The sequence below is a fragment of the Anastrepha obliqua genome, chromosome 4 (assembly GCF_027943255.1).
Source record: "Anastrepha obliqua isolate idAnaObli1 chromosome 4, idAnaObli1_1.0, whole genome shotgun sequence".
NCBI classification, from domain to species: domain Eukaryota; kingdom Metazoa; phylum Arthropoda; class Insecta; order Diptera; family Tephritidae; genus Anastrepha; species Anastrepha obliqua.
In genome coordinates, this window is record NC_072895.1 from 109,182,022 (window position 1) to 109,205,418 (window position 23,397).

Here is a 23,397-nt window from a genome sequence, read left to right on the forward strand (position 1 = left end):
GTATAAGTATAAGTATAAGTATAAGTATAAGCATAAGTGAAATGAGTTAGGTTAGAAGTCTTGGGAAGCCATCTTACTTTGAACAAGATTGTCTCATAAAATCTGTTCATCTGCACAATAGATCTCTTCAGGTCGCAGTGCACAAACAGCCAATCCGTAATAACAGAATGTACGCGCACATTAATCTTAAGGAATTATATGTAATATTTCGATTAGAACCACTCACATCAATTTACCACTACCATCTTCAATACCACCTCGATTTCCAGCATTGGATGATACCAACTAAATTCAAAGTAGCACAAAGTTTTATGAAATATTATTAAATAAATTACCATTTCAGTAGCAGCTAACATTTCATCGCTCAACGCTAACGCTTGACTCACGCGCATGCGAAAAATTTGCATAGTAAAAACATATTTATTTTGCGTTCCAATAAACTTTATGCACATTTTTAGCAGTCAACTCCGCGTCAGCGAGTTCATGAATCAAGGTCATTGCCGATTTGGCGCCAATTTGGCGCGTGAACTTGACCTGCCTACTCCAAGTTCACAACCTCACCACCACGAAGACGAACAAACTAACTACCAACAATTTGTCTCCACTGACAATTTGCCTCTCTTTTCCGCTTCGCCTCATTGAACATCAAGCACAAGCATTAGGCGCACAAACTTTGTTGCCGCAAAACGCATTTATATGCTGGGCTAGTCACAAAGTTAATTAACGCACTAAATTTTTAGTGCCAATGACCGTTAAAGTGTAGCTTTACGCAACTATTACTTGGCTTTAAAGTGTTGCCATGAAACAAGTTTTCTGGCATATTTCACTTTGCAATTTTCTTGCTTAATATTCTTTTAGGTAACCATCATTTCGCCTTATGACCTTGAATTCGCTTTTGCTGCATGGCTGGCTTAACATCGCTGTGACGGCTACAAAGTTTTTGGTCATTCAGTTGAGAATATTTATATTTATTAGCCATCTAGCACCTAGTAGCTCTCTTATTATGAGGCGAGTCAGATAAATGGTCACATTTAGTCTTGCTTGGCTGCGTCCTTGCCACCTTCTTGATCCTGTCATTATTATGCTTATTATTTGGCTTTCAGAGAGGCACTTATCGTTGTTTGCTTTGTGAATTTTCTACTAAGTGTGGATGTAGTTCTTTGCGGTTGAGAAATGTAATTTTACTTACGCAATTCTCTCTTACTATATATCGGCAGTAAAATTAATGCAATATTTTATGCAGTTGATAATTTTAAGGTACGACAAGCGTTGGTGGCCTGAGTTTGCTTTGCTTGTGACTCTGCAAATTATCAACTGTCATTCTGCATTGAGTATTACAGAATTGATTGACGAGATCGGCCTTTCAGATCTTGCGAAACTTTTCAAATATGATACTGATTTTCTTGAGAATAGGTGGTTATCTAATGTCAGAGTCCAGATTACTCCAACCAGAGTCGGGAAGGCTCAATGACTCCCGCTTTTTTTATGGTCCGCTTAATATTTTAGCTTTATTTGCACTACTTGAGCTCTAAATCATGTGATATGTCACACAAGTCGAGTTCAGATATGAGCACGGAGTACATAAGAATGGTTTTAGAAATAGATTTTCAGAGCGGCCCAGGTTTTTCTTTTTTTACGAGAAAGCAGCATCGAAAGCCTAGCACCGTCAAGTACATATTTCGTCGGAAGACGGTTCGAGTATTAAACTCAACGTCGGCTATGGTTTTGATGCAATATATGATAAGTTGTATCTACCTGATGCCCACGTTAATATCATTTAAGGTCCTCGACTAATTTGAAATGGTGTTTTTTGGGTGTTTCTTTAAAAGCGTGTAAAACGAAAACGCAAATATATTTTTATTTTTGTTTTGAGTATTTCTTACTTCTTTTTTCTTGATCTATTAATAAACATTATAAATAAAAAACATTTTGTGGTCATACGAGGTTTGTTTAAAAAATTTTCTGTCTTCAAAAAATTGTCTTTTAAAAAATGGTATGTAGCTGGCGACACGGATTCTGGCATTCAAAGGTGTCTGAAATCAAAAAACAACAAGATTCTTATTCGGTATGAATGTCGTTATCCTGTGAACTACGATGTTAAAAAAAACTTTGACAAAATGGCGGACGTTCAAAGATGAAACCTCGTTTTTTTATCCTTTTTTTTAAAAAGGTTAAAGGTTAAAAAAAATACTAAAACATTCTGTTTCCAAATGGTCGTAGTTCACACGATACCGACATCAATTATACGCCATTTAAATTTTATTTCATCGAATTTCATAGAACCGGCTATATCTGTGGCGCCAACACGCAAAACATGATTTCGCGTTAAAAGATTTTGATTCAAAGCTCAATTCATGCTTTGTTTTGCCTCGAAAATTTTTGTTTTTCAAATGAGGCGACGGCCTTAAGGAGAACGCCACGCCTGCCGGGTCTAAGAGCGAGCGATGTGGATAATGAGGTATGCGAGAAAAGCCTGGTGTTCTGTAGAAAAATAACCTTGTTTCGCTTTTTTTGCAGACCAACTAAACTTCAGGAGGAGGATGGTTCCATGTGTAGAAGTCCACGCAAGTGGGGAAAGTTACTGATCGCCATTCACTTGGGAGTGGCGAGGACGATTCTTCTACATATGGTTCAAGCAGGTCACAACGTCCGAGATTAGCCCACGTATCCTCTGGGTAGCTTCGGAACACCCGTTCGGGAGTGAGCTAACGTGAGAAGGCGAAGCATTCCAGGATAGTTGGTTGTGCGCTGGGTTTGGGACCCGCCACTTAAAAATCCCTCCCAATGAAAAGAACTGCAAAGCATCGGATGAGAACTGCCTTTACTGATGACGACCCCTGCAAAGAAATAAGGAATATAATTTGAGGGCATGCACCTGGAATGTCCGGTCCCTTAATGGGGAAGGTGCCTCTGCCCGGCTTGTTGATGTCCTCGTGAGAGTAAAGGCTGACATCACTGCCCTCCAAGAGATGCGATGGACGGGGCAAGGTAAGAAAACCATAGGACCTTGCGACGTCTACTAAAGCTGCCATGTAAAGGAGCGCAAATTCGGTGTCGGATTTGTTGTGGGAGAGAGACTTCGTCGCCAAGATTCCAGCATAAAAAGATACACCAACTTACCTGGCTGTCTCCTGATCGAAAAACGTGAAGCCAGATCGATCATGTTGTGATAGATGGAAGACACGCTTCTAGTGTATTAGATGTACGTCGATTCGAGGACCCAACATCGACTCGGATCATTACCTTGTTGCAGCCAAACTGCGCACACGCCTCTGTGCAGCAAAAAAACGTACATCTACCTACGCAAAAAATGTTCAACCTCGAAATGCTGCAATCATAACAGACACCCAGAAGATTCGCCACTCGACTCTCACTCCTGCTCTCAGAGACCACTGCCCAACAAACCGGCATGCACGAGTAATGGAGCAACATTTCTCGTTCCCTACGTACCGCCGCCGAAGAAGAAATCGGATACCGGCGAGCCCGAAAAAACAGTTCATACGACGAGGAATGTCATGCTGCCGCTGAAAGAAAGGAGCCACGCTGCGATCGGGCGCAACGCGAGCAATGTGGGATCGCTACAGAGAGCTAAAAAAGGAAGAGAGGCGTATTGTCCGAAAGGAGAAACGAGGGGCCGAAATGCGAAGAGCTTGAGATGCTGGCCAACAGGAACAACGCCCGAAAATTGTACCAGAAAGTTCGGCGGCTTACAGAAGACGGCGAACTGGTGACTGACGTACAGAGCAATCTTAAATTATGGAGGGAACGAATCTGTTAAACAGTGACAGCTGCGCATGTCACAGAGAATGTGAAGATCCCGATGCCCCAATCATTGACGACGGGATTGTCGTTCCGCTACCCGACCATGACGAGGTGAGAATAGCGATAACGCGGCTAAAGAACAACAAAGCCGCAGGCGCCGACGGACTGCCGGCTGAGCTATTCAAAGGGTAAAGTGCATGCATCAGCTCCTACGCAAAATATGGTCGGATGAAAACATGCCTGCCGATTGGAGTTTAAGTGTGCTCTGCCCAATCCATAAGAAGGGGGATCCTGCAATCTGTGCCAATTACCGCCTATAAGGTTCTAGCGAGCGTATTGTGTGAAAGGCTGAAGCCCACCGTCAACCAACTGTTTGGACCTTATCAGTGTGGCTTTAGACTTGGAAAGTCTACCATCGACCAAATATTTACAATACACCAAATTTTGGAAAAGACCCATGAAAGGAGAATCGACACACACGAAGTTACTTGTATGCCGCGATGTCTGAATTTGGTAACCCCACAAAACTAATACGGCTTTGCAAGATGATGTTGCTGAACACCAGCAGCGCCGTCAGAATTTGGAAGGACCTCTCCGAGCCGTTTGACACCAAACGAGGTTTCAGACAGGATGACCTGCTGTCGCGTGACTTTTTTAACCTGATGTTGGGGAGCATCGTACGAGCCGCAGAACTTAATCACTCAGGCACACTATTTTATAAGAGCGTACAATTGTTGGCGTATGCCGATGATATCGATATCAGCGGTCTTAACAATCGCGCTGTTAGTTCTGCCTTCTTCAAACTGGATAAAGAGGCAAAGCGAATGGGTTTGGTGGTGAACGAGGACAAAACGAAGTACTTCCTGTCATCAAACAAACAGTCGGCGCACTCACGTATCGGCACCCACGTCACTGTTGGCAGTTATAATTTCGAGGTTGTAAAAAACTTCGTTTATCTAAAGTCCTCTCTCGAGAAACAAAGACTCTACAAGACTCTCATCATGCCCGTCCTAACGTATGGCGCAGAAGCTTGGACGATGACAACATCCGATGAAGCGACGCTTGGAGTGTTTGAGAGAAAAATTGGGCGTAAGAAATATAAAAAGTCACTTTAAAAAGCTCACGAGCTACACTGGAAGTATGGACCTAAAAGAGAGAACTCTCTTTTGGTTGTACCCTCCCAGTAAGGATTTCGCCTAGCGTAGCCCCATAGTTTGGTGTCAGCAAACCTCTCTTAGCTCTTCACTTCTGAGCTTCTCCTTGATGGTGTGTTGTTCCATAACAAGGAAGGGCTCGGGTTCTATTAAAGGCGAGGCCGTAGCCACTCTTGCCATTGCGTCTGTTATTACGTTCCCAGTTATGTCAGTTCCCTGTGTCATGGAACTCAAATAAGCCGGTTGCAATTGTGCATTCTTAGTAGATTAAGTTTCTCGGTACACTCAAGTACCAGTGAGAATGAATACCATTTGACTGACTTTCACTCAGAATGGCAGTTCGCTCATTTCGGACATTTCTGTCTAAGTTTATCTCTGCACATAGACAAATGGCATACATCGCCGACGATGCTTGAGTTTCTTTTCAAATGCAGATCTACTTCAGCTTAACTTATTGTTCAATTCAATTCTGAACTTAATTTCGAATTTGATCACCTTAGTGATATCATCTCTGGGTGAGTATCTGGATGAGTGGGAGCTGCAGCCTTAGCATTTCCATGTTTTTAGATGGCATTACTACAGCCATCTCCCGAAAAAATAATCGATTTCTTTTTTACATACTATGTATTATCAATTTTTATATATAAAACTAAAATGCCTTCATTGCATAAGTATTTTATTTCAAGTTATATCGTACTGCGACAAATTACCAACAATTGCGTTGCCAACTTTATATTCCAAATATTTTTCAAAAACTGAAATAAAAATCTTTTTTTTTGCATATTTACGTCATAGTTATTAAAATCAAAATTTAAATTGTGAATAAAAATATAAATTCACTAATAATTTCTTTTCTATCTCTCTGTGCCTTTCTCTCTTTCTCGTTCGCTCTTAAACTTTCAGGGGCTTTGGCAAACAAGGATTTCAATGTCAAGGTGAGTTCAAAACCTTTATTGCAAAATGTTCTACTTGAATGACAGACACAAGCGATTACGAACAAACGAAAAAGTCACACAATTGAAATAGTTTCCTTGCAGAGGCATGTGCAGCTATCACTTAAACTTTTACCCAACTATCGCTGACAGTCTAATGCAATACACGCACAGTATAGCCCATAATGGACTTATGAATTGAGATCTATCCGAAACGCATTTACACACAAACTTACTTAGACTGATATATATATATAGTGTAAATTTGTATGTAGTAGTTGCTCGCAACAGTTTAGGACATGTCACAGCAAACTGACTTTACTTTAGAAACGCCTGCGGCAAAACTTTTGTCCACAGTTTAATATTGACGAAGGACAGCAGGCACTGCAGCGTTTTCAACTTTTTATGTATCACTAACTTTTTGTGTCGTTTCTCCCTCTTCTTCTTCTATTTTTGCAGTTTGCTCGTATGTTGTGCACAAGCGCTGTCATGAGTACGTCACATTCATATGCCCGGGCAAGGATAAAGGAATCGATTCCGTAAGTTTTTCTAAAAAATAAGAAAAGAAATTGAAAAGTACGAAAACGAAGAAACTGAAATATATATAATTTATTTATTCTAACTTTTTTTGAGAAGCATTTAAAAAATTACTAAATATACTAATTTTATTACTATACATACCTTTTATTAATAATAATTTCTTTTAATATTAAGCAAATATTTTCGCAATCATGAGCGCATTTTTAATCACTTAGAATCAATTTTATTTTATGCGTATTTCATTAGAGGCATTTTTTAGAGTCATTTAGAGTCATTAACTAAAAAGCTGTAGTTTTATGAGGAAAAGTAATAACTAAAGATTTAGCGCCATTTATGCAATCATTTTGTGAGCAAAAATATTGTAGGTAGTCATTTGATATAGCAGCATTAGTTGTAAAAAAAAGTTGGCATATATAAAATAAAATCTCTTCTTGTGCTGCCGAGCACACGCCGCTTTTGAAAGTCCCACACACACATTTATACACTTGCACGCATACATGCAACTTCACAACATATACTTGTAGTACTTATACATAGCACAAACATATGTACATAAATACATGCATACCGCCAGTGTCAAAATAAAGTGTACACCACATACTTTATTAACAAGTTTTGACAATTTATTTACATATTTTTTTATTATCACTTTTTTTACATAGAAATATATTTCATACCACAACAAAAGCAATATAATGAAAAAGGTTCAAATTTTATACAAAATTTAAAAATATTTGGCAAATTTCCATAAAAAATTTTACCTTTTTAATAAGAATTTCGGGAATTTTTGTTTTTTAATTTTCCTGGGTATGCAATTGTATAGTCCATTAAATTTATGACAGAATTACACACTAGGCTGCTCAATAAATTTTGCGGTTCGATAAGAAAAACTCAAACTTATGGTTTGAAATGCACTTTATTATTCAGTATTGTCTCCCTGAACATCAATAGACTTGTTCCAATGTGATTCCAATTTATCAAATCCATCCCTGAGAAGGACTGCAAAATATGCTTCCGCAGCTGTTATGACCTCAGCATTTGTTGACAAATGTTGTCCACGCATAGATTTTTTTAGTTTTTTTTTTATTTCTTCCATAAAATATTACACCTGTCGTTAGACAATAAGTAATTTGATTTACAAAAAGATGGAATGAGAGTGATATTGAAGGCCAATGCCCCCAAGCTCATATAGAAGAAATATACATATTATTTAAAAACAAGTGGTTAACAAACAATGACAATGATATATACGATTAGTTGACAATTGATTACATGGATTTTGCAAGATCTGTTGGTGTTTGACGGTTAAGCCGACTTTGGGTAGATTTTTCTTTATTTGGTAGTCCTCTCATCATAGGATTTGTGTGCGTTAATAATCTATTTATGTGTCTTCTGCTAGCGCTTTGTATTGTTTCATCAATAGTATCAATATCAAGGTCGCGATGAATATCTGCGTTAGGTATGTACCAAGGTGCATTAGTTAAGGTCCTAAGTATTTCAGACTGGACTCGTTGAAGTATACTTATATAACTTTTTGCAGCAGTGCCCCAAATCTCAATTCCATATTTCCAGATCGGAGCAATTATCGTTCGATAAATAAGTACTTTATTTTGCAATGATAGATTGGACTGAGGTCCAAGTAGCCAGTACAATTTTTTAAAAACGATTTTTAACTTCATTTCGCTTTTTCTTTATATGCTCCAGGTATTTCGCTTTGGTGTCAATATGCACGGCAGAATTACCAACGCTAACTGGTTCAATGGTTGTCCTTCGGTTTGTGTAGTTTACTTGTATTGTTTTGTCAGCGTTAATTTCGATGTTCCATTTTTTGAACCAGTTTAATGTCACATTTAATTCGGTTTGTAAATTTTGTTTTGCGACTTTTGTATCTTTATGAGATACCATGAGGACTGTGTCATCCGCAAACGTTGCAATCATGCTGTTTTCTGACTTCGGTTCCGGTAGATCAGCCGTGTACAATAGATACAATGTTGGTCCTATTTAACATAGAATTTCCTGTCTTGGATGTAACTCTTAAGCAAAAGGTAAAAGTCATTAGGTAGTTGTGTTTTTAATTTATGGAATAGTCAGGAAACATATGAAAGTCACTAAACGCGAAGTCTGGTGAATACAGTGGATGCTTTAACAATTCGAACTTTAATTCATGGCCATTGTCAAAATGCTCTTGTGGGATGATGCATTAAAAAATTTTGAATTTTTTTCCTTTGCAAACTGATTATTTTTTCTCAGAAATTTTTTCTTTCAGTTGAACTAAATGTTGCAATAATATTCAGAATTTATTGTGTTACCAGTTTGCAAGTAATCCCGAAACAAAATTCCTTTCACATCTCAAAAAACTTACGCCAACACCTTCTGGGCCGATTTCTGGACACGAACGCGTTTCGGAGCTGATGTATCAGGTTCACACCACTCTTTAGCCTCTTGTTTGGGCTTAGGATCATAGAATCGATGGACAAAATGTAGCTGAGAAAGTAGCCTTCGAATGGTCTTTTATTCCCTTATTAGCGAATGCGGCATCCATTGTGCACACAGCTTTCTGAAACCCAATAAAACCAAATCCAATCAAAATATTGCTTACACTGCCCAATGTTTAGGGCTTCTACTAAATCTCTTTCAGTCTCAATAAAGGCAAGTGGGATAATCAAAAAGGCGATAAATGATGTCTAAACCAATTCTGTCGTTTCTTTCTTTCACACAACAACCTTTTCCTTCTACGACAATGTTTGAGAACACTTTTTTAATAGCAGACCTGAGCGCTGAGCGTCTTCACTAACTCTGTATTTTGACTGAATAGACTAAAAAAACTTTGCAAAATAAAAAAAATAGACTACAGCACTTAAACATTACTGTATTTCCCGACCAAAAGTACATAGTAACAAAATATACTACTTTCGTAAGCATCTGTGGGGTTTCTCTTTTTGTGTGAGTGACAAATTTAAATACGGTGCATAAGTAAATTTCTTCATAATTAAAATAGTTTCCCTAATTGACTTATTTATGCAGCTCCATAACTAAGGTATTCAATCGATTTTACTGTAACCGAGTGTTTGTAGTTCTGAGGGGAGCAAAGTTCTGCTAAGTAACACCATATTCCTCTTCCTCTTTCAACGTTTTTGAACTCGTATCTTAATCTTTTCACCACTCCCCAAAATGGTATTTCGACAAAGACGACGAAAATCAAACCTGTCACTCTTTAGGTTTTTAGCATAGATGTTGAGCTATTGTAGAGAAATTAGGTTAGGTTAGGTTAGTATGGTTGCCCAGGGAGTGGGCACACTTGGACGAAGAGAAATTCGTCCTTTGTGATACCATTGTCAAGGAAGTGAGGAGAGGGGAAGGACCGATGAGGTGCAGGGAGAGGGCGGGGAGAGGTGGTGATGGGAAGGTTAGGAGCGTGCGGATTATGAACGATGACTATGTTTGCGTCAACCGCTTAATGCTGCTGATGAAATTCATCAGATTTTTAATGTCAGCGCCAGCTATCTCAGCAGGCGTGGCAAAGAAGTAAGAGCCAAGATGCCTGAATCTTAGCCCCGCCAGGGCAGGGCAGCTAAGGAGAAGGTGCTGAGATGATTCCACCTCATCCTCCATACATCCAGCATAGAAAGGACTCGAGATGATTCCAAGTCTCACAGCATGCATTCCTCGCGCATTGTGTCCTGTGAGAGAACCCACTAGATTGGAGAGCTGATATTTTGTCAGCCTCAGAAGCTCACCCGAGCGCCTTCGGTCCACACGTGGCCAGAAGGATTTCGCAACTTTGCACGTTTGTGCATTTTCCCAGCGCTCGCTGAGTTTACGCGATGCCCATCTTTCCAGGAGCAGACCGCAAGTAGTCAGGGGGATTCCAATTTTCTCCCTCCGCGGGGAAATCACCTCACATGTCCCTTGTCTAGCCAGCTCATCCGCCTCACAGTTTCCCGCAATGTCGCTGTGACCGGGAACCCAGATGAGGCTGATGTCAAAGAATTCGGACGCAGTCGAAAGTGAGGTCAAGCATTCCTTGACCAATTCCGAATGCACCGTGATAGACCCGAGGGCCCTTATTGCCGCTTGGCTATCGGAGTAAATATTTACCTTCTTGACTGTTAGTACACATTTGAGCAGCCAATCAGCTGCCTCCTTGATTGCGGCTGCCTCTGCCTGGAACACACTGCAGTGGTCCGGTAGCCTGAATTTAAGTCTGATGGGGAGCCCTTCGCAAAAGACTCCTCCGCCAACCTTTCCTTCCAACTTCGATCCATCCGTGAACAAGTTCACCAGGCCCTGCCCCCAAGTGTAGCCCCCCGTCCACTCTTCCCTTGACGGGATGTGAGTGGTGAATGTTCCGGTCGGACTAAATGAGGGTATACACTGGTCTGTTGACAGAGGGATGAACTCAAAGTTTCTGAGGATGCTTGAATGCCCATAAGGGAGATTGAGCTTATAGCTCCAGCCCCTCAGTCTGATTGCGGTACGTGTTGCGGCAGTTCTGCCTGCGATATCTACGGGTACCACATTTAACATTACGTTGAGCACCAGAGTAGGAGTCGTTCGAAGCGCCCCACTGATTCCAATGAGTGCCGACCTCTGAACTCTTTCCAGCTTCTTCACCAATGTCGTCTTCTCTAGTGAGTTCCACCAGACTATGACTCCATATACCAAGATAGGCTTTACAATAGTATTATACAGCCAGAAAACAACTCGAGGCGAGAGGCCCCATCTTTTGCCAATTACGCCCTTGCACCCATACAAGGCGATTGTTGCCTTCCTCACCCTTTCCTCAATATTGGGCTTCCATGTAAGCTTGCTGTAAAGGATAATACCTAGGTACTTCACCTTGTCAGAAAGCATCAGAGGAGCGCCCCCTAGTGAGGGAAGTTGAGCTCTGGGTATTTTATATTTCCTCGTAAATAGGACGAGCTCCGTCTTAAGAGGATTCACCGACAGGCCACAATCCGTTGCCCATCTAACAACTGCATTCAGATATCCCTGCATCAAGTTGTACAGAGTATCCAAAAATTTTCCTCTAACAATTAGTGCCACGTCATCTGCGTAGGCAATTACCCTGCAGCCTCCCTTCACCAGCTCCTCCAACAGATCATTTAGAACAACCACCCAGAGGAATGGTGAGAGAAATTACAACGGGCAGAAATTTTTTTTTCGGACGAAATTTAACGTTCATTTTGAGCGGCTCTAACACACAAAATCGCAGGCTAAAACGAAATGAAGGTTTACTTCCCGCAATTTCTAAGTCAGTTGGACTATTTTTATGTATTATTCGAGAACTTTGCGGAAGATTTTCATCAAATGCTGAATCAATAAGGTTGAGCCCTATTCTTAGACTGCGGGTACAGTAGTGACCACAAAAGCACATTTTTATCGATGTAAATAATTTCCACGAATTTGTGAACACTATTCGTGATACTCTTGATGAATCAACAGCTGACATTCGATGAAAATTTCTTTCTCGTCGAAATTTAAATTTGGGGTGACTCATTTCGTCCACAGAGGCATAGTACTGGCTGTCAATAAGGATTTTTAGTCTGCAAAAGTTCTCATTCTCAAATTGAATTCATCACTCAAAACCAATATCTGCATTTGACTCACCCTGTACAAATAGCATTTTTGTAGTTTTCCATTTGCAGTCCTTAAAAACAGAATGACACTTGAATGCCTACTACACTCTACCAACAAGTAAGAATACACACACGCACGAATGCAGCAGACAATATAAATACCAACACACACAAATGTAGTAATTCGTCGAGTGCAGCGCATGAGAAAGCGTCAGCTGCGTGCAAAGTATAGATAATGGAAACGCAAAACTTCGCCAGTGCATTTTTTTCTTTACCGCACATGGGTACACAAATGCATTTTTGATCAAAATAATATATACCCAATATTTTGGCCAGTTAAAAAATGGCGAGTGTTCGTTATATGCAGAAAATGCGGAACACCGTCAAGGGAAAAAATTATCAAAAATCAACCGGAATTTCGAGCCATAGAACTGGGTAGTAAATTTTTTTAAGGGGTTACATACGTTCAAAAAAGCGCTAAAAAGCTATTTTTAAAAACGATAACAATAGAAATAAATAAAAAAAATGTATACACTTGTTTATTAATACTCAAACTTTTCAAAAAAATTTATTTTAATTTATCTTTACAAAAATGAGTATATAAAAAATCTCGTGGCCCAAAGTACAATGGAAAAAATGTTGCTACGCGGGCTGCATCATTTCTCTTTGAAATGTTGATGGATCTGTAAAAAGTAAAAAAATTCTTGTAAAATAAGGTTTTAGTTCTAGTTTGACGAGCCGGATTTTTGAATTTCAAAAAATTTTGCAATTTACGGTATTTTAATAAATATATGCCTTTTACGTCATAAATGTCACACTTTAATTATGTGTAGGTATACATTTTTTTTTATAAAAATATCAAAAATCGGGCTTGACAGATTATAGAAAAAACGCTTACGAGTATTCAGAACCGCATCAAAAAATATTAAAACCTGTATGAGTTATCATGCAGACCGTGCCGGAAAAAGTAGTTTCGAGAAAAACGAGTTTAAACGGCCACCTGCCTCAGACGAAGGACAGGTACCTGTGCGCATCAAGCTCTCGTCGGGCAGTTACATTTTCTGCCATAACTTTGTGTCTACACTTTTTGCAATCGACTTGCAAAAAAATACGCCTAAAACTATAAATAATAGTAATCTGTAAAAAATCGATTTTTTGAAAACTCTGGACCTATGGAACCCCTTAATTTTGATTAAAAAATTCAAAATTTTATGAAACCTTTTCGAATTTTTACAAATCTTTACATTATAATTGTTGTAGAATGAACTATATTTTTATAAAACATTATTGAAAATTACAAAAGCAAAAAAGAGGAAGTCAAAACTGTTAAAAATATTGCGCCTATTATTTCGATTATGGGTGTAAATATGTCAATATGATACACACTTATACATTCGCAATAACTGTTGGTGTTTATGTCGATATTTAAACGAGATTTTGTTTTTGCAAAAGTTTTACTTTGTTCTAAACCGTATTGCTTTTTCCACGCAGTACTTATTTAAATCATCATCATGAATTGCGAAAGTTTCTTGCACGCTTATAGCCTACCCACAGGCGCAACGGCATGTGAGTCGACGCGAAAAGATGCAGGGAGAAGACACAAACTTTCTAGAGAAAACAAAACGCAATGAAGTTATAAAATGGAAATGGCATGGCTTTATTTTAGGAAGCAAATGATAGCAAAAACAAAACCATATTTACCTTGCCAGGTACAACTTTATCTTTTCAATGCCGCACTTTCGCCTCAATTCGTTCATAATCTTTTTTTATTTATTTTTTTTATTTCTTACTTGAACGCGCAGTCGCTTGGAAAATGCGCATGTGTAGTGAAATATATTCGCACACACGCACACATACCCAAACACGCAGGTGCAGTGCAAAAACGTGTTGCATGCCACACAGAAGTTGAAAATTTCGTTCACATTTGGTTTTTTTTGTTTTGTTTTAAATTTTATTTTTACGACTTTTGTTTCCACAAAAGTTGCGCCAGCGTTCAGTCTAGCATGTGTGATGCACACACCGACACCGACACATACATACATATGCACAAGTGATGTGTTGGATGGCGCTGCGGCGCGCACGTGCAATTTTCAATTGCATGACACAAACAGTTGCCGAACAAAGTCAAATGTGAAGCGGCAAGCAAGCAGGCGGAAGTTGAGTCAAGAACGGTTGACGTAACTTCTTTTATTTAATTTTTATTTTTATTTCCATTTTAGAGAAAACTATAGAGCAAGTCATTTTACTCTGTACTTAAGCTTTTTTAAGGCGACATCAAGGATAAAGTGACTTGCACAGAGTAAGATATTCGCCTGTCATCAGCAGTTTGTTGCCTCTTTTTGTCTTCTCTCAAATTCTGCGCTAAAAATTTAACCAGAGGACTACCTGAGGGAATACATATATTTGTGTGTACTCGTATGTGGCTCACTAACAATACTGGTGGCACATTTTCTATACATAACTTTCTACTTTTGCGCAAGAATACATTAACTGATATACACTCGAATACATAAATGTGCGAGAAAAAAACGAAGCATTTTACACCTCCCTCATAAGTATTTTCGCAGCCTTTAAAAGCGTTTTATGTTTCATTTGGAACTTGCTAAGGCTTAGGAATTTTAAATACGCTTTTAAATTAAAGTAAATACATCCAAGACAGCTCACTTAATTTAAACAGCTAACTGAGTATTGAAATAGTTTTTTGGAAATAAAAATGAATTTCCATATAGACTCTACATACTGTGAGCGTCAAAAGAAAGCGGGCATCACATACTGATAAGTTTTGACTATTTATTTATTTATTTTGTAATTTCTGTTTATTTCTGTTATAAAAATATAGGAAATAATACAACAAAAACCATATACAGCAAAGCTTCGAGCTTTGTAAAAAATTCGGCTTATTTTCATCAAAACTTCAAACTTTTTGCTCAGAATTTTATTAAGAACTATAAGAAAATATTCGGGCATGCAATTTTATAGACCATTGAATTTTGGAACAATAAAGTGCAAGTGACTCAAAATTCGCGTTTATTTTTGAAAAAATTTTTATTGACGGTGTTAGGTGTTTTCTTCCTTATAAAAAAATGCAGAGTAGGCGTCAAATGGAAAAAATGGACAAAACGCAACCGAAAAAACTCTCAAAAATCACTGTGATTTTCGTTTTACTTGCAACTTGTACTTTATTCTACTAAACTATAAATCTGGATAGGTGAAATTTTCCTATAAGTTTTGACTAAAATTTACCAAATTTTGCCGGAAGGTCTTAGTAAAAGTTTGAAATTTTGATGAAAAATTACCGAATTTTCAGAAATTTTATACAAAGCTCGCAACTTAGTTTATATTTGGTTTGCTAGAAATCAAAAGGTTGATGCGCGGCTTAATGCCAGCTGGGTTAACCTAACCTAACCTACAAACTGCCACATCAGACAAAATAAACAAGAAATGAGAGGAGCTTGTGGTCAGTTAAACGTCTTTAATTTCTTTTTTTTCGTTTTTCAGAAGATTATTGATTGTAAATACTTCAGCTAATATATAATGCTATAAAATTTAAGTAATTATTGCACAATTGCAGAAATGTTTTGGAATTATTAAATTTTAGGGAATCCCATATTTTTTTTTTCTTTTAAGCTCAAGCACCCACTTTTTTCTACTTTGAGCGCACAGTGATGACTTGAAAAGTGGAAAGTTTACTACCTACACTACAACAAAAACCATATAGCTTAAAGTCTTGAAGTTTGTACAACACTTATTTTATGAAAATTCGGCAAATTTTAGTCACCATTTCGAATTTTTTAGCCAGCGTATTTAAGATATTTCGAATTTTTTATGGGAATTTCTGAATATGCAGTTTTATAGCCCAATTAATTTTAGTATAATAAAGTAGAAGTTTAAAGTCAATCAAAATTTGGGTTGATTTTTCAAAATTTTTTTAGCGAGCTGCTGCGCCTTTTCTTCCATATAAAAAAGGCATCGTCCATTCGTTATAAGAGCATGCCCTTGTATGGGCATTGACAAACAGTTTTTTTAAAGCTCTCTCGCAGCTTGTTTTATTCCATATTAATCCACTGCTACCGGTAAACCCTAAACATTATTTCTATGCAAAGGGGAATTAAACTTTTTAGTTGACTTGTCGCATTACGTGGCACTCAATTAAATTTATGTTCTAGTATGCATTTTCTTTGTAAAATAATAATAGTAATAATAAATGGTTAATAAGTGAGAAATATAGGTGTAAAGAAAAATAATAGTCTAATAAAAATGTATGAAAATAAAATTTAAAAATTAAAAAAATAAAAAAAATCGAAATACATAAATTTTTAATTCTTTTTCATGATAATTTTATATCATTTGAAAGATCACTCCTTCATATGAAAATGCACTGGTGAAGTATTAGAAAAGTTTAAAAATGTTATCAGAAATAAAGAAAATCAAAAGAGCACTCAAGCGCTCAATTAGCATTGAAAATTTATTTTAAAGGTTCACATTAAAAATTGAAAACTGGTATAGAATAAGCCTCTAATAGTTTTTTTTCAAACATACAATTATATACGCTAGCGGAAATTTTAGAATTAAACTGAAGAATATCTCCGATATATAAAGCAAAAATATTTCATACTTGGCCGCTCACTCATTCATCTTTAGCTTTTAATGTCTCTGTTATTATAATTATAAGTATTTATTATTTCAAAAGAAATTCTTAAACTCATGTGTTTTTTCTTCTTCTTCTTTTTGTATTCGTTTTCCATACTTTTTCACAACAACAATTCAACATCAAAATCATCAACTACAACATGCTGCATGCAACTTGCAACATATCTTACGTGTCTTGTGTCGTCTTGTGCGTCCAACATCACCACCAATCATCAACCAACTCACCAACGATAACATCAAAAAATTTCAAATCAACACAAACATCAACATCGCCTCGAAAAATGAACAAAATTGCATTGCCAATTTAATTTACAACAACTCCGCGCAAAAACGTCACTTCAATCAACTAAAATGAATTTCAAAAATAAAAATGAATGAATAAAATGAATTTCAAATTTATAAAACAAACTTCAAATTGTAAAATTTAATACGCAAATGATCGCCAAAAAATATTTAAAAAATATTACAAAAAACGAAACTTAAATTACGATTCACCAAAAAATCTCCCAAATCTAAATATTTGGCATTCAAAAAAATTTCGTCATCATTCATGCGCATAAAAATACAATCAACGTCGAAACCACCTCCACGCAATTGCAAACAATGCACCATCTTCACAACAAAAACTACAACAAATGCAATGTTTCATATTAACAACGATAACATTTCATGATAACATAATAAAAAAAATTTAATTCAATTTAATTGATATAAAAAAACAAAAATATTTTAATAATTTAAAAAAATTATTATTTAAAAAAAATTTTGAAAATTTGAAAAATTTATATTTAAACATTTTTAACATTTTTTGAAAATGTTTACTTAATTTGCACTGCGTGAAATACCACCAAAACCAAAAAAATGTATGATGACGCTTTATATAAAAAATTTGCAAATAATATTTTCGAAACGCAAACCCGCAAAAAAAAAATATAAATATTTAAAAAAATTTTTTAAATTATTATTTAAAAAAAAATTTCAAAAATTTTTACTTAATTTGCACTTCGTGTAATAACAAAACAAAAAATTCATGACAACGCTTTATATACAACATTTTTAAAATTATATTTCCAAAAAAAATTTATAAAAAATTTAAAAAAATTATTCAAAAATATTCTTGTGATTTACTAAAACTCTAAACAAAACAAAATTACACAAAAATAAATCTCCAATCTATTTAAAATAATTCAAATGAAATTCATCACATTCAAAAACAAAAACAAAAAAAATCAAAATCCAATTGTCAAATTTCAATATGAAACAAAAAAACTATGATTTTCACTTGCACATCACAGGATTCACCACAAACAGTGCATCATTTCGAACCATTCACATTTGGTGGGCCAACTTTTTGCGACCACTGTGGCTCGCTACTCTACGGCATCTATCATCAGGGTCTCAAATGCTCAGGTAAACGCACGCGAATTGGAAATGTGTGAATGAGGAAAAAAAAATAAATTTAAGGAGCGCCAAGCGAGAGTGGAAAAAATGTTGAAGTATTTAATTTAAAAAATAGGAAATATTTGGTAATATTTTGGGCATGAATGACATAATTTAGAGGGCAGCTTGCATATTCTAATCGGCGTTTAGATACAAGAGTCCCAGCAGAACTCTAAATATTCATACATTGAACTGTTAAATTGCATACTCGTTGTGTGATATACCTATTTAAATTTTACAAATAACAACTTTTCTGGGGCTAGAAATATATAGGAAACCATAGGAGGAGTGTGTAAAAGAACTCTTCTCAATTTTTTCCGCAACCATTCAAATGTATGCCGTCAAATGCATTAGCGTTTATGTTTTAGCATAAGCTTTTGTGAATTTTAAAATTTTTTTCAAAACAACAAAAAAATACTTACAGATTTACGTTGAAAGCAGATAATATTTTTTCTGTAACAAAAATTTTCTTCACATAACGAAACGGAAAACTTCCACTTGAGCTCAACTGGGCTCATTCATCGAGGTCGAAATGCCCTCAATGTGACTGCCACTATGTATGCGTTATATTACCGTTATCCTAAAGGTCAAATATATATAATTTAATATATCTTAGTGCTATAGTTGCAAAGCAAAGTTATATCGCGTATCACTCATACGACATGGTGTACCGAAAACTATTCCTACTATGCAAAATTATTCTACCATACAATTTGAGCAAAAAATCCTGCATACATGCCAAATGGAAATGAGCACAGCTACATTACATATCTTATTCTCAATTTGAAACATTTTTCTCAATATTTCTAGAAGCATCATTAAATTAGGTTGGTGAAAAAATAAATCCATAATATTTTCACACCTTACGCTTTTTCTGTAGATTAATTATGCTTATGCTTAATTAAGTACCACAATTAATTAGTTTACCACCAAGCATACCAAATAAGTGCCAATATGGTTTTGATAACCGCACTTTTTACATACTCATGATGCTTTCCATTTCAATTCAACCGGGCTATTCGGGTCATGTTCTTCGATTTCGATGAAACTTAAATATAAGGTTGGCCAAAAAGTCTTGCGGTATTTCCGCAAGCTTGGCTTTGCAAGCGCGTAATTCTAGTTGTATTCGTCGCATCGGTTCACGCTAGAGCTTTTTGGAAAGCTCTTTTCACGTGCTTACACGTATTTGATTAATTGTTGTTAGCTTTTAGTCGTTCGTGAGTTATAGCGTCGCAAACATGGAGCAAAATAAAGAGAAAATACGGCATATTTTACAGTACTACTACGATAAAGGCAAAAATTCATCTCATTCCGCCAATAAAATTTGTGCAGTTTATGGACCCGACACAGTTTCCATTTCCACCGCACAACGATGGTTTCAACGTTTTCGTTCTGGTGCAGAGGTGATCGAAGATTCGCCACGGTCCAGAAGGCCTGTCGTCAAAAATTGCGATAAAATCGCTGAATTGATCGAAAGAGACCGGCATAGTAGCAGCCGTAGCATCGGCCAAGAGCTGGGCATGAGTCATCAAACCGTTATAAACCATTTGAAGAAGCTTGGATTCAAAAAGAAGCTCGATGTATGGGTGCCACACGACTTGACGCAAAAAAACATTTTTGCCCGTATGGATGCATGCGAATCGCTTCTGAATCGCAACAAAATCGACCCGTTTTTGAAGCGGATGGTGACTGGCGATGAAAAGTGGGTCACTTACGACAACGTGAAGCGCAAACGGTCGTGTTCGAAAAGCGGTGAAGCTGCCCAGACGGTGGCCAAGTCTGGATTGACGGCCAGGAAGGTTCTTCTGTGTGTTTGGTGGGATTGGCAGGGAATCATCCACTATGAGCTGCTCCCCTATGACCAAACGCTCAATTCGGACCTGTACTGCCAACAACTGGACCGCTTGAATGCAGCACTCATGCAGAAGAGGCCATCTTTGATCAACAGAGGCCGAATTGTCTTCCATCAGGACAACGCCAGGCCACACACATCTTTGGTGACGCGCCAGAAGATCCGGGAGCTCGGATGGGAGGTTCTTTTGCAACCACCGTATAGTCCGGATCTCGCACCAAGTGATTACCACCTATTTCTGTCCATGGCGAACGAGCTTGGTAGTCGGAAGTTGTGCACAAGAGAGTCCTGTGAAAATTGGCTCTCCAAGTTTTTTGACAATATAGAAGCGAGCTTCTATAAGAGAGGCATTATGAAGTTGGCATCTCGTTGGGAACTCGTCATCGAACAAAACGGCGCATATTTGACTTAAATCGCATTATTATAACCAATTTTATGAACAATTGAAAATTCAATAAAAATACCGCAAGACTTTTTTGACAACCTTATATGTTGCTCTCTGGTCAAAATAATGAGACACGTATTTTTTTGTTCGCCCGAAAAAAATTTTTTTCAAGCTTTATCGGCAATTTTGTTTTTGGCTTAAAATCGATTTTTTTTTAATAATATAAGAAAATTTTGTTTTTAAATGCTCATAACTTAGTCAAAAATGAACCGATTTTAATAATTTTGGGTTCAAAATAATCATCATTACTTACACGAGCGATTTCATGTAGAAACAGTTGCAAAAAAGTATTTGAAATTTTTTTATTTTGCAAAAAACAAAAAGTGCGAAACAGGTTTTTTACTCAAAAATTCATTACTCAATAACAACTCATTTTAGCTACTGGGCATTCAGCTTAATTGAAGTTTGAGGTGTTCTCTTGATTTGGAAAAAGTTATAAAAAAAACAAAAATACACTTTTTGAAATATCGAATTTCGAAAAAATATCAATTTTTTTCTTTTTTGCTAAATAAAAAATTTTCAACTACTTTTTTGCAATTGTTTCTCCATGAAGTCGCTTGTGTAAGTAATTACGATCATTTTGAACCCAGAATTATTAAAATCGGTTCATATTTGACTAAGTTATGGGCGTTTAAAAAAATTTTTTTCTTATATAATTAAAAAAAATCGAGTTTGAGCCGAAAAACAAAATTGCCCATAACTTTTGAAAAAAATTTTTTTCGGGTGAACAAAAAAATACGTGTCTCATTATTTTGACCAGAGAGCAACATATTTAAGTTTCATCGAAATCGAAGAACATGACCCGAATAGCCCGGTTGAATTGAAATGGAAAGCATCTCATATACAAGATTGGTATGTATAACATCAATGGCTGAGAGGTGTTCCATTGTCGAATGCAGAATGCGTGAAGGCGACGAAGTGGAAAGCGAAGCGTGAAAATTGCACCAAGTGCCTTAATGCCGCTTAACAACACGTGTGACCTTAGACTTACGCCCACATACATGCATATTCGCGCGCACATACGCATATTAGCGCTAGCAGGATTTTATGCACAATTCCTTTTTTATGCGACAGAAAGGGGAGCATTTAAATTAAATTACAGACAAAAAGGGCAGCTTGTATGTGCGCACGTACTCGTCTGTACTTGGATACACCTATCGGCGATAGCCAGGTGCGCAAAGTAGGGCTGAGCTCAGTGTTCGCGAATTCGTAGGTTTGCCCCATTTTGATGATTTTTTTTTGGTACTGTAGAGTCACCTGGATATCTTTTTGCTTATTAAGTTTGAGTCAAGCTATAGAAAAACTATGTTTATAGTCCTTACCTGCCTCATGACTATAATTTATCTTAACTATTTAAAAAACAATGTTTTTATAATCCTAATGCTAGAAGGCTGACGCTAATCTCGAAATGTTCAAAAAAAATCGTATACGTCTATGGTTTCAGAATACACATGCACATGCACTTTTCAACCATAGTTGGCGCTGAGTGCGAAATGCTAAAAATATCGTATTTATAATACGACATGGTCCAGTGGAAATGTTTTTGGCCCAGTCAGGCTCACTAGATGGCAGTGGAGCAAAATGTTGCGAAAAGTTCTGACCCGATTGGGCCGAATATATGTATATTAATTGCGTAATAAAAAATATGTTTGCAGAAAATTGAGCTGCTATTTGCCGGCGTATTTATTGCACAATTGTTTTGCTGTGAATATGTTTTACCCACCTAAACAATAGTTGGGAAGCAAAAGTATCCTCTCGATGGCGCTGAGATTAAAATATTCCGAAAAATCGTATTTTGATTATTTGTCTTCATATTCAGAGCATACATATAGAAATTACATAAAAAGATGAAAGTTTAGCCCCTTCTAGCACACATATGCCGTTGAGAATTTTGTTGTTTAAAAAAAGTTGAGTTTTGTTGCACAGTGTTATTAATTTAGTTAACTAATTTATATTATTTCTCAAACTTTTCTTAACATAAGCCGTTGAGAATTTTGTTATTTTAAAAAAAGTTGAGTTTTGTTGCACAGTGTTATTAGATTATTTTACTAATTTGTATTATTGCTTAAACCCCTTGTAATATGAGTCGTTGAGAATTTTGTTGTTTTTAAAACAAAGTTGAGTTTTGTTGAACAGTGTTATTAATTTATTTTAAAAATTTAGATTATTTCTTAAAACCCTACTAACATATGTATTCCGTTGAGAAAATTTTGTTAATTTTAAAAAGTTGAATTTTGTTGCACAGTGTTATTTATTTATTGTATTGTGAAAACATGTCCCACGGATGCATTGGGTGTGCTCCTGAACATACCACCGCTTCCAATTCTAATTGAAAGGGAAGCTCGCTCGAGTGCCTTAAGAATAAAAGGTATATCTGAACCTAAAAGTGGGGATATGAAAAAACATTTAAAGATCTTGGAAAACTTCCTACATAGTCCCATTCTTCATAGGGATGATATACTATCACCCAAGCCAATACTCTTCGGGAACTTCCAAGTTATAATCAATAAACGAACAGACTGGAGAACTAACTCTATCACTTTCAAACCTGGCTCCCAGCTATGGTTTACTGATGGGTCCAAATTGGAAAATGGTAGAACAGGGGCAGGAATCAATGGGCCTAAATTCCAAAAATCGATTCCGTTGGGATTCTACCCAACAATATTCCACGCAGAAATACATGTCATTGAAATATGTGTGAGAGAATGCCTGAGCAGGAAAATGAGAGGTACTCACATCTACATACTTTCAGATAGCCAAGCGGCTTTAAAAGCCCTTCTATCAACCACTATCACCTCTAAATTGGTAAATGATTGCCTAAACCTTCTCAACACGTTAGGGAACCTCGACATAGTAACACTATGCTGGATTCCAGGACATGAAGGACATGAGGGAAATAAATTGGCTGATGATCTAGCAAAACAAGGAGCAAATATGCAACTTACTGGTCCTGCCGGTCAGCGTCAAGCCAAACTATTCCTAAGTCCCAACAAAGGAATATCTGACAAACTTCTCTCACTAAACAGAGTAGATCTGCGTCTTC

General features: G+C 36.8%; 1 protein-coding gene across 3 annotated transcripts in view; it reads left to right on the top strand.

Moving 5' to 3' along the window:
• Nucleotides 1–23,397, top strand: part of LOC129243956 (protein kinase C, brain isozyme) — a 103,827-nt gene that overhangs the window by 15,207 nt on the left and 65,223 nt on the right. For 2 of the 3 annotated variants that reach the window (XM_054881450.1, XM_054881449.1), the window contains exons 2-3: nt 5,820–5,851; nt 6,308–6,387. In XM_054881450.1, coding sequence (XP_054737425.1) covers nt 6,317–6,387 — 71 coding nt within the window. In that variant the 5' untranslated portion in view covers nt 5,820–5,851; nt 6,308–6,316. Of the gene's footprint in view, nt 1–5,819; nt 5,852–6,307; nt 6,388–17,912; nt 18,028–23,397 lie in introns of all 3 variants that reach the window. The other variant, XM_054881448.1, reaches the window with a different exon arrangement.